The sequence below is a fragment of the Python bivittatus genome, unplaced genomic scaffold (genome assembly GCF_059951505.1).
Source record: "Python bivittatus isolate LINGU-HERP-01145 unplaced genomic scaffold, Pbiv_v1 ctg000700_np1212, whole genome shotgun sequence".
Lineage (NCBI taxonomy): Eukaryota > Metazoa > Chordata > Lepidosauria > Squamata > Pythonidae > Python > Python bivittatus.
The window spans coordinates 72,139,582-72,152,213 of NW_028277098.1; the positions used below are offsets into that span (position 1 = coordinate 72,139,582).

General features: G+C 41.4%; 1 protein-coding gene across 1 annotated transcript in view; it reads right to left on the reverse strand.

The window, feature by feature from the left end:
* Positions 1-12,632, reverse strand: part of DENND2D (DENN domain containing 2D) — a 46,989-nt gene that overhangs the window by 32,129 nt on the left and 2,228 nt on the right. The window contains exon 2 of the mRNA XM_007428691.4: positions 5,913-6,091. Coding sequence (XP_007428753.1) covers positions 5,913-6,091 — 179 coding nt within the window. The remainder of the gene's footprint in view (positions 1-5,912; positions 6,092-12,632) is intronic.

The window sequence follows — 12,632 nt, forward strand, 5'->3', positions numbered from 1 at the left end:
ACTTAGCAGGATTTTACAAAAGAAAGAAAAACAGCAAAACGCTTGCAGCAATTTAGCTGTACTCCTGCATACCTTTTCTTCTATGCACTCACCATCACAAAGCAGAAGAACTTCATGTACAGAACCCTTCTCCTCATCAGAATGTAAACAGATCTAGGGCTTTCCCCATTTGCAACTAACCACAGCACAAAGATGTTCTGATCTTCCTCAGTGTCCCTTTAATGTTGCCTTTACTGTATTTCACCCTCAGCACTTGATTGAGACAGTCTTAAATTAGCATTAGTTTATTTTCCCCATGGCTCTAATTTTGTCCAAGGACAGCTTCAAGATATATAAAATCCATTAGACTTTGTCACTCCTTACTTTGGAAGGAAGTCAGATGACTGCAGTAATGTGAAAAGAAACAATAGAAGCAGGGCAGGGATCGGGAAATGGGGCAGGGATGGGAAAAAGTAAATGCCATCCTGCTATACTTTCTGCAAGCTGAAAGATGGGTGGACTGCATTTCAATGCAATAGCAGGGAAAGGCTTCTAGGTTGCTTATTAATCTAAGGGAGACCTACTGTGTTTAATGCCTCTACTGAATGTCGTAGGAGCAAGGCCATATCCATAGTGTGAAGTTTAAGAGCACCTGCTCAGCAATGAAAGAACAATGCAACAGCAGGTTACATCTTAAGCATCTTGTATTCACATCTGGTGTTTTTGGTTGCACAAAGGCAAGACAGACCTTTATGTTTCTCTTAAGAACCAATCGTGTACTTCCCCGTGCTACATAGGCTGAGTGATGAAAACGTATAGCCAAATAAAATGAAATTGCTGCACTATGAAAGGGAACCATATAAAGCAAAGCCACAAAGTACAGGTAGTCCTCGAAATTTCCTTGGAAAAAGTGGATGAATATTTACATAAAGAGAATTTACCAAAGATTACAGAAAATCAGAGACAAATTTTGAATGGACCTATAACAATAAAAGTTTGTGAAGTTATTAAAGACTAAAACAGGAAAGGCACCTGGTCCAGATGGTCTGCCAGCCTCTTATTACAAATGTTTTGAGGATCAATTTTTATAACCTTTACAATAAATGATGAATATTATTTTACAGAATGGAAAGATTCCTGACATCTGGAAAGAGGCCAGTGTAGCATTAATACCTAAAGAGGCCTAGGACCTGACTTTAACAAGAAATTATTAACCAAATATCTTTATTGAGTAATGACTACACATTGTTTACAATGTTTTTGGCTGAAAAGTTGAAAATAATTTTATAGGACTTTATTCATGAAGATCAATGTGGGTTTTTATCAAAAAGACAATTACGAGATAATATTAGAAATGTGTTGGATATTCTGGAGTATTTGGAGCAACACAATGAAAATCAAGCTACGTTGATCTTAGATGCAGAGAAGGCCTTTGATAATTTGAACAGGATTTTCTTGTTTAGAATTCTGGAAGATATGAACTTTGAAGATAATTTTATTAAATGGGTAAGATCAAGTTATACCTCACAGAAAGCACAAGTAATTGTTAATGGAAAATTAACAAAACCTTGTGAGATTCAAAAAGGGATAAGACAAGGATGCTCACTCCTCTCTTGTTTATTTTAGTCCTTGAAATACTCAATAGAGACATAAGACAAGATGAGAGAATTGTGGGAATAAAGATTTAAAAAGAAACGTATAAGTTAAGGGCATTTGCTGATGACCTGGTGGTAATTTTGGAGGATCTGTTAGAGGTAGTAGAAACATTAATGGGAAAATTAAAGGACTTTGGTATGCTAGCAGGTTTTAAGATTAATAATCAGAAGACAAAGATGTTAACAAAAAATATGAAAATAGAAGATCAAATAGAACTGAAGGAGAAAACTGGTTTTAAGACTGAGAAAAAAGTAAAATACTTGGTCATTATTATGACAAATATGAATTGTATGTTATTTCAAAATAATTATGTTAAGACATGGAACAAAATTAAGGACATGTTAAGATGAGAGAAATTAAAATTGTCATTGTTGGGGAGAATTTCTGTGATAAAAATGAATGTTTTGCCTAGAATGATAGTTTTGTTTCAGACAATACCTGTTTTGGCAACTGATATACCATTCGAGCAATGGCAAAAATATTTATCTAAATTTGTATGGCAAGGGAAAAAACCACGAGTTAAATACAAAGGGTTACAAGATGCAAAGGAAAGAGAAGGATTGGGTTTACCAGATTTGAAACTGTATTCTGCAGCTTGTTGTTTGGTTTGGATGAAAAAATGGGTGAAGCTGAGAAACAAGAGACTTTTAGAGTTAGAAGAGCATGACCAGAGGCTTGGGTGGTATGGATACTTACGGTATGATAAAGTTAAAGTTAATGTGGATTTTAAAAAACCATTTTATTAGACATGCCATACTGACAATATGGAAGAGACCCAGGCTGTGCCCAAAAACACCTCTATGGATCTCAGCACAAGAAACATTCTACAGAAGAGGAACAACAGGCAAAGATAAATGATTAACCAGGAACCAGGAGAGTCACCAAGGGGAATATAAAATTAAATCAAGAGAGGAAATAACAGCAGAAGGATATAGTTGTCAGTGGTTTTCCCATTTACAGTTACCAGAAAGATTTAAAATGGATAAAAAGATTTATGGTATGGAGCAAAGTAAGACAGTATTTGAAGTGCAACTGTGAAGCAATGAACATGTAATTGCTAAAATATATAAACTTTTGTTGAAATCTGAAATGGAAGAAGAACCACTTAATGTATGATAAAGTGAGCTAAGAATTTTGGTTATAATATACAGATGGATCGATGAGAAAATATATGTTTAAAAGGGTTGACATTTACATTATGTTATGATCTTAAAGAGAATTTTTATAAAATGATGTATCATTGGTACATGACACTAGAGAACTGTTTTCACCTGCACAGGCTTTTCCAGTGGTTACGCAGGCTAGCCAAACTGCTGCACAATAGCCTGATCTATGAAATCAGCAGTAGCCTAGCATTCAAAAGAGCTGAGAACTCGATTCTGGGCCTGTCGAGGTATGAAGGCTAACAGGGATTATAAAATGCAATTATTAGATGTTGGAGCACCCTTTAATTGCCTGAGGGCCCCCTTCAGAGTTCTTGGCAGGGGACTTGAGAAATTTTCCAAGGACAAAGCTATCGAAAAACCTGGGTATTTACTCACAAAGTGACTCACCTCAGGTGGTATATTTTCAAGCCAACTCTGAGCAAGGAAGTTTAGTGGAGCAACCCACTCCTGTATGCCCTAGTGTGCCATGGTAACAGCATAATCTGAGGTCTTGCCTTCATTGTTTTTCCACTGCAGAGAGGGATCTTTTCATTGCTCCTATTTGCATGACTCCACACTGCTGGAGTCCAAGGAAGGAAGGGAAGGAGTGACAAAAGACTGTGAAGCTGTCTTTCCTCCATGCTTTAACTCCTCCAACCTTCTATCAATTGCCACACAAAGCTGAAATAACTCTTCCAAATTCTGTGGTGTGCCCTGTCCTACCAATTCATCCCTCAATGGATTGCTCACAGTTCCAAATACCCCATTTACTTCCTCAGGACTAACAGGTTGAAACTCTTCCCAGATAACTGAGCAAGACTGTGCTTCAATCACTTGTATAGGACCTGTCTGGCCAGATACCAACTCAGGTCAAATCTGAGTGACTTTGTCCAACAGATGCCTAGAATTGTCTCCACAGTGACCAGCAAGGGCTCTCCAGGATTCTCCTTACCTAGAAGAGACTTGGTTACCCAAACAGGGCCACTGGCTGGCTATCTGCAGACACCATAAGAGTGGAGAAGTAAGCCCACTTCACCACTCTTATCACCACAAGGTAAGCCCTAAATAGGCTCTTACTTGTGCAAGTCAGATTCACTCTTTGTTTTCCTCAAGTGGCACTCTAGACTTCTCTTGTATCATTTCATCTCCTAGAGTTCCTCTGTAAATCAGGAGTTATCTACAGGATCCATGACCACAGAGAGTTTGCACAGGTGCGATTCAATCCAAGGCTGTTGTTTGTTCATTCCATGTCACAACTCAAGCCTCAGCCAGATTGTGCACCAGAGCTTCCTTCTGAAACCGGATCAGTCACCTTGAGTGGGCTGATCAAATAGGCCCTTCCTCCCTGCAGATCCATTAAGTTGCATAAGTTCATTGTATACAATAGCTTTCCAAAAGCAACAAAGATGTGCCTTTATTTCAATTCAAGGTGGTGTACATAATACTCCTTCCTTCTATTTTCCCCACAACAACCACACTGTGAGGTGGGTTGGGCTGAGAGAGAGTATCTGGCCTAAAGTCACCCAGCTGGCTTTCATGCCTAAGGGAGGTCTAGAACTCACAGTCTCCTGGCTTCTAATCCAGTGACTTAAGCAGTACACCAAACTGGCTCTCACTATTGCTCCCATTATCTCTCATTGGCTGGCTGAGTCACTGGCCGAGTCTGGTGGGAACTATATAACAGCAGTATGTAAAAAATCCCCAATTCATTGATAACTTTAAAAGAGAGATACTATACTCCTAGCCCTGTGTGCTAGTCCCTTTGGGCATTAGCGACAGCTGCTGAAAACTCTTGCAAATGCTTTCCAATCTTCTGACCACTCTCTGGAGAACTTCATTTTAATCCTAATTTATTGAATCTAGTTCTCTGGCATAAGTTTGCATGAATGATACTGTTTCAAACAGTAGTTGAGCCCTCTTATGATAAAATGCTCTTCCATACCCATAAAATTACACAGAGAAATAACCTATCAGAGAAATGAGAATGCTTTTCCTTAATACGATAAGAAAGGTGCTTGGAGGACCACTGAATCAGGGAAACAACCCTTTCTTGCAATATCAAATGATACCTTCCAAACATACATCATTCAACCACTTCACTGAGAACCAGGCCTAAGAGAAAGGGGGAGGGGAACGTTCCTGCAATAATAGAACAACTTCAAAAAAATTGGGAGTCAAGAATCACAGCAGCCAAATGGTTTCATCTGGCTACTGTACCATAGGTCAGAAGTGGGTGATCTTTTCGTGGATGCAAGAACTTATAGAGCTGGTGCAATGAGGCAACATGGGCTAAGCTCTCTTCTAGAGACTTTGATATGTGTGAGTGTGTGCGTGTGGGTATGTGTGTGCTTTTATGGAGACTGGCTTCATTTTTTAAACTTACACTATAGTTGGGATATGATAGCCACCTCAAAATGTCAGGAAACCACGCTGCTAATTGTTCATAATCATGCCCTCAAAATTGGATATGGCTCCAATGGAAGCCACATATGTGCTTAAGGCCACTCTTGCTATACGATGAAAACAGCAAAGGCAATTTAACATTCATCCCAGCTATTCACTTTACTAGCTTGAAACAATTCCAACCTTTTCCAGATGCAGTCTCCCTCTTCTCACCTTGTGCTTTTTCACACATGCAAAATAATTCCAAAACACTAATCAAAAACTTTGGGGCTGTTCCATCTTGCTCACCTTACTGGACAGAAGCAGCAGTTTATATGCAAATTACATGAAATTAATTTGCTTTTGGTCTAAGGTTTTTACAACACAGGTACAGTATATGAGATACAAAAAGAGTAGTGATCCTATCAAACCATTACTTTGTCCCCCAGCACTGGAAAAATAACAAGTGTATGATGAAGTTCTCTGGCATTGGTGTAATGGTATGATGTGAATGAAGCAGTGTAATTGCACAAATAACAGCTGTGTACAGAAGTGCCCATATACTGGTATTGCATGAGACTTGGCTTATCTCAGGTGCTGAAGCAAACACACAAAAATGGAGCACAGCCTGCCACTGTTGTTGCCCTGGTTTTACACACATTTATCTTTTTGAGAAATATCTGAAAAGGGCTTCTCATGATTATGCTCTAATTTCTACAAATGATGAAACCATTATGTTCAATTTCTTACCTTTGGAAACTGATAGGTAATCTTGGGCTCATAATTTCCCTTTGTGTCCTTTTTAAGTGAGACCACAACCAAGTATTCAAAAAATGGGTGTCCAGCTGAGTAAGAAAAACTACTTCTCTGTCCCACCCTTGCATCAACACCAGATTTGCTTTCTGTAGGATTTGCATCCTGGGAGTCATCTGTAATGCAAAACAACAGCAACATTATCACTTACAGCAGAGTTTGAGAAATGTGGAATCTTAGCTAAGATCAGACACTCCTTGTCAAGGAAAGTGAATTCTCTCTCTTGAAAACAACTGCCTCTAAAGACAGCAAATTCAAACCATCCCTCACCACTTTAGAACCTATCCACTACCCACACCGACTAGCCTTAACATGCATACAAGACTTGCCTTCCTATGCATAATCACTTACCTCAGTTTCTCTCATTAGCAGTGCATAGCTAGCAAACATTTGTAGCTAGTAGGCACATTAACACTGGCCTCAATTCCCACCCCTTATAATCTATGCACACATCCTCAGCCCTTATACAAAAATGCCCCCAAGAAAGCTTTGATGACCTGAACCATGTGCTCACAATTTCTGTCCTAGGATTCCTGCCTTCAAGATAATCCACTCTGAATCAGGAGCATTCTGCACTCACCTCTACAGTGGCATTTACTCCCCTGAATCAACCTGGGCAGATTTTAGATACTACCTAAAATCTATTGCTTCCTCCAGGCTTTCCTTACATGGATGTTGCTATTACTGTGCAATATTTGTGGTGGCAATTTTTCCAAAAAAAAAAAGTTCATTAATGTTGTTTTTAACTTTGTCTAAGTTAAGTTTATTTACCACTGTCTAGTAAGAGCCAGAAAGTCAACAAAAAGTCTTCATCCATGGGTCAGGAAGGAAGGAACAGAACTAAACACTATACAAATAGAAACAGATCTATTTTGCAATGCAAAGACCACCTTCTGAGTTAGTCTGATTAATTACAGATAATGACTTCATGAGGCTGAAGAGATGCAACGTAGCTTGCACCAATAGGTGGATTCAACTGCCTGAGAAGAAAAGATTCAAGTTTCAAGTACACAAGGAGTGTAGAGGAAAACCCCTCCTGTGTTTGCCTTAGCCAGCTGATTCTATAGATGAATGAGCAGGAATGCCATCACCAAAGCACAAACAAATGTGGGAGAAGAAAAAACAGCTGGACCAAGTGGAGTCCAAACTATCAATAAGGATTTTCCCAGCTCTTTTACAAGCTGCCGTGTAATTAAGTCAGCACCCTTGATATCTTTTGCATCAGCTGCGTTTGAAAAACATGCTAAACCTATAAGCCACCCTTAACTGACTCCTTTGGCTGTGGTTATTGAGCACGCTAAGCACAGAACAACCAATTATATTATAGCTTAATGGGATGGCCTGGTTCACACAAAGCACAAAGACATGCAGTTCTATGAAAAAGTATTCACCCCCCTTTTTAAAAAATTCTCTAAATTTGAGTGTAGAGTTTTATCTGTGTCCTAATGATATATAAGGGACTCTGAGTAGACAAGTATTCCCAATGTTTGGTGTTTGTTTCATGTATTTCATAAATGAAGGTCTCTTCCTCAGCGTCTGCTAACCCAGCAGGAAGATGCCACATGAATAACCAAGAAACAACCCAGGACCCCGACAAAGGCAGCCCACCCTCATCTTTTCCTGGCCCAGTTTCAAAGTGGTGTCTTTCACCTTCTCCCAATGCAAACCTTGCCCTTTGGATTGTCTGCAGCACCTCGTATCAAGGTAAGGCAAGGGGCAGGGACTTGTTCCGACTGACCACCTGAGGCATGCACACTATAGGCATGCGCACACAGCCGGGTCACCAGCACTGTTTTCTAGGGTCATTTGCTTTTTGACAGTGGGGAGGTCGGAGTTCTCCCTCTGCACTGAAGAGCCATTTCTACCATGTTCTAATCTACGCTGCCAGACCCAGCACAAGATTCTCTAGGGTGCTGAGATTTGAAGGGGTGGCAAAAGAAGGGTGGAGAGGAGGAAACCATCCACGGAAAAGCTGGCCACCCAGTCATGGCAGAGGGGGCACCGCAGTGATCATCTGCAGGGCTGAGTGGATGCATTTTTGCATGTAATAAGCACTCTTCTAGAAGACCACTGGATATGTGAATTAGATGCTACAATGCCTAAATCACAGGGGGGCAGTTTAACAAAAGGTAAGGAAGAGGGAGCAGGTCTTCTGTGGTTAGTCTTCCAAACTGACCCATAGGATTGGAGACTGGCACCACTGTTCCCCATGATTCTTGACACACACACCCCTTGATCGCAAGAGAATCAGGGGGAAGGGAAGGGCTGGAGTATGTCTTTTTGGTTGAAGAGCTCCTTCACCTGTTTTAATTCCCATAGGTGAAGGAAAATAAGTGGAAGGGTCTCCTTAACTGCCACCCCTCCATGGAATAACTGTAACTCAATTGTGGAGGGGGGATTTTTTGACATATGTCCAAAAATTGGGGATGTGTGCCAGAACCCTGCCCTCCCAAAATTAGGCACTATGGTGGAGGTAGAGATGGCTCCACTAATTATACATCTTCTTAACATTATACATGGGATAAAAGAAAAAAAAAATCAGCCTGATTCACTCTACATGCATATCAGGTCTTTGATATGTTGGAATGGCTATTTTGCTCAAGACATTAGAAAAAAATATAAATTAAATGTCTAGATATAATCCAAAAACTGTATTTTGAACCAAATGTGGTTGTAAGAGTCCATTATTTGAATTTATTATATAATTCTATACTTGCATAATAAGGAACTTCTCTGCCCTTATTGCGTCCGCAGAATGCCACCCGGCGGCCCTGTTTAGGATCACTAGGTCCCTTCTTGGCAAGGGGGATGTGAAGGTTCATTTGCAGGGCCGTGCGGAGGAATTTTCAGAGCATCTGCAGGACAAAGTCACTCGGATTCATTCCAAGTTAGACTCCGAGCGTGGGGTAGGGCCTGGGGAGATACCAGGGGACCGTTCTTACCCACTTATCTGGGAACAGTTTGATCCTGTTGTTCCTGAGGAAGTGGACAGGGTCCTAGGGACTATGAAGGCCACTACTTGCCATCTTGACCCATGCCCCTCCTGGCTGGTGAAAGCGGCTCGGGAGGTGACATGTGGTTGGATCCAGGCGATGGTTACTACATCCTTGCAGGAGGGAGTGTTTCCAGCCGCCTTCAAGGAGGCGTTGGTGCACCCCCTCCTCAAGAAACCCTCCCTGGATCCTACCATACTGGACAATTTTCGTCCAGTCTTCCACCTCCCCTTTTTGGGGAAGGTGGTTGAGAAAGTGGTGGCTTCACAGCTCCAAAGGGTTCTGGACCCTTTTCAGTCAGGTTTCAGGCCCGGTTATGGGACAGAAACGGCATTGGTCACGCTTATGGATGATCTCAGGCGGGAGTGGGATGGTGGAAGTGCGACCATCCTTGCTTTCCTTGATCTCTCAGCAGCTTTCAATACCGTCGACCACGGTATCCTGTTGGGACGGCTCAGGGAATCGGGGGTGGGCGGCAGAGTCTTGTGCTGGTTCACCTCCTTTCTTCAGGGCTGATCCCAATCGGTGTTGATAGGGGGTGAGAGGTCCCATCCTCGGCCCCTCCTTTGTGGGGTGCTGCAGGGTTCGGTTCTCTCTCTGCTCCTTTTCAACATCTACATGAAACCACTGGGTGAGATCATCCGCCACCATGGGGTGAGGTATCATCAGTATGCTGATAATACACAATTATATATCTCCATCCCAGGTGAAGTAAGTGATGCCGTGACTGCCCTTTCTCGGTGTCTGGAGGCTGTAAGGGTCTGGATGGGAAACAACAGGCTTCGGCTGAACCCTGGTAAGGCGGAGTGGCTGTGGGTTAATGGCTCCTCTGTATCCGGGACTTTGTCATCTTTGGTGCTCGATGGGGTGGCACTACCCCAGACAGACCCAGTGCGTAATCTGGGGGTCCTCCTAGACTCACGGCTCCTGCTTGAAGAGCAGGTGGCAGCCGTGGCTGGGAGGGCCTTTGCACAGCTTCAGGTTGTGCATCAGTTACGCCCTTTCCTGGATCGGGATGCCCTTCGAACAGTCACTCATGCCCTTGTTATCTCCCAGATAGACTACTGCAATGCGCTCTACATGGGGCTACCCTTGAAGACTATCTGGAAGCTACAGCTGGTCCAGAATGCGGCTGCGTGGGCTATTTTTGGAGCCCCAAGAAGGGCCCATGTAACACTGTTGCTCCGCAAGCTGCATTGGGTGCCAGTTTGCTTCCGGGTCCAATTCAAGGTGTTGGTTATCACCTTTAAAGCCCTACATGGCATGGAGCCAAGTTACCTAAGGGACCGCCTCTCCCCTATGTCTTCAACCCGTCCCACCCAATCGCACAGAGAGGGCATGCTTCGGACCCCCACAGTAAAAGAATTCCACCTAGCGGGGTCCAGAAGCCGGGCCTCCCCTGCGGTAGCCCCCACTCTTTGGAACATTCTGCCCCTAGAGGTGCGATTGGCCCCCTCGCTCCTGGCCTTCCGAAGGGCCTTGAAGACCTGGTTCTGCCACTTGGCCTGGGGTGGGGAGGGAATACTTCAAGCAGGGTGATGGCTAGCCCCGTAGTGGCCAGCTCTCCACAGCCTGATTTTCCATCTTCTTGGATCTTCCTTTCTTTAGTGTTGTTTTAAATTTTGGATGTTTTATGTGTTTTAGATGTATGTATAGTTTTAATGTTTTTTGTAAGGTGCCCAGAGTCCCCTATTGTGGGGGAGATGGGCGGTGGAGAAATCCAATAAAATAAATAAAAATAATAAACAACATATACCTTTCCACTTGCTCCTCTATTCTATATAATGTCACTGGAGCCTTTCCTATTGGAACTATAGAATAATTTAAATATTGACCGCATAGCTCCATAGGTTGACCACTTGTAAACGCCTTTTCACATGACATGGCTTTGATACTATCTAAGCCAACCAAGGATTTCCTTTTGGTTAGTGAGGAAATACTAAAATAAGAGGAAATACTAAAATAAAAAGAAGTAGCAGGATTTACAATAAATTTTTAAAAGACTGAGGCTATGTTCATCAAAATTGCCCCCCAAATATAGAATGAGCTAAGGGACAAATCTTGCTTTACGATTTGCACTATAGACATAAAATATCTTGAAATGCTAATTCCAGGATATATTTTCAGATTGGTATGCTAAATTATAATTTGCGATTCATAAAATTAAAGGTCAGGTTTAGTTAGGTGCTTATTAAACCTATCTATTCAGGAGAACTGCATCTCTAAAAATCATTACACTTCCCAAATTACTATAACTTTTTCAGACATTGCCAGTCTTTTTAACTAGAAAAAAATTAATTTCATGTAAAAAATTATTTGTAAAATTTTACTCCAAAAGAAAAGGTACACATAAATATAAAATTATTGTAACTTAACATCTCAAAAGAGATGAGGATTTCCTAATATAATGCTATACCTTTTAACTGAAACCTCTAGCCTCCATTATTTTGAAAAATAAGCTTAAAAACCAAAAAGAGACTGAAGAATTACATTGATATAGTCAAGATTAAGACATAATCTTATTTCACAAGAAAATAGATCTAAAATGGCATGAAGAGGACTTACAAAGTTCTTTCTTGGACTGAGCACTTGAAATATTCGAAAGTAGCACCAAATATGAACACCATCTTCTTTGCCACTCTAGGGCAACACTCTTTTCCAGTGAATTTAAAGATAAAGCACAAGAGAATTGCCACCAAAAAGACCCACTGCCCCTTGCTCTACACCCAACACTTTTCTTACCATGAACGGTAGGAGAAGGAGGGGAGAGAAGGGGGGGAAATGGTGCCAGTTCTCAAATCCCTCTGGGGGTTCATTCCAGGGGATCAGTCAGCAGAAGACACCCCACACCCAAGATGGACTAAAGCACCTGTTTTAACTAAGCTCTTTTTTTATCCATTTTCGTTACTGTTTCCTCCTTTTGATACTGGTTTTTATCTTACTTCACTTTACCTTATCTTAATACTTTACTTATTTTAGGAATTAAAACTTCTGACTCACAAATTAAAAGCACCCAGTGCTATAGGTAAAAAAAAATTTTTTTAAATGCAGAACCAGCCCTAGAACTCTGAAACCAGCAAAGGTTGCAAAAAAACGAGGATTAATTAGCTCCTCACCTCTAAGGTTTCTACTGAAGACTTAATTTCCTGGAATCCTGTGAACAGATTTGAAGTGTGATCCCAGCAGTCAGATGAAATGCCAGACTCTCCTCTCCCTAATGAGGACAACAGACTCCTACGGACCAATAACATCCAGGAAAATATTGCCTCTGGTAAGCGCACCACCCATTCTGAAGGTAGGATTTGAACTTACGTCTCTAACGATGCTCCAGCTTTCAAGATAAATAACACCCTAACCATACACACATATCCTTCAGATTGTTTAGTGAAATATTGTCTTTTAACTGCTCAAACTGTAATAGCAAATAACAACTATTTCTGTAAATATTGACAATCTGAAGAAATCCTTTGATGCTGACACAGGAGCCTTACAGAAAGCAAACTACCTTCCATGAGCTTCTGTGCTGAATACCCCACCTAGCCTGAAAAGAGCAAATCTTGTGCTCCTTCAAGCCCAAGTAACGAAAAGAACTCTGTCCTCATATAGCAACATAAACAATTGTTCTGTCTGTTCTTAATAACAGCATTAATGCGGGGAGATTGAC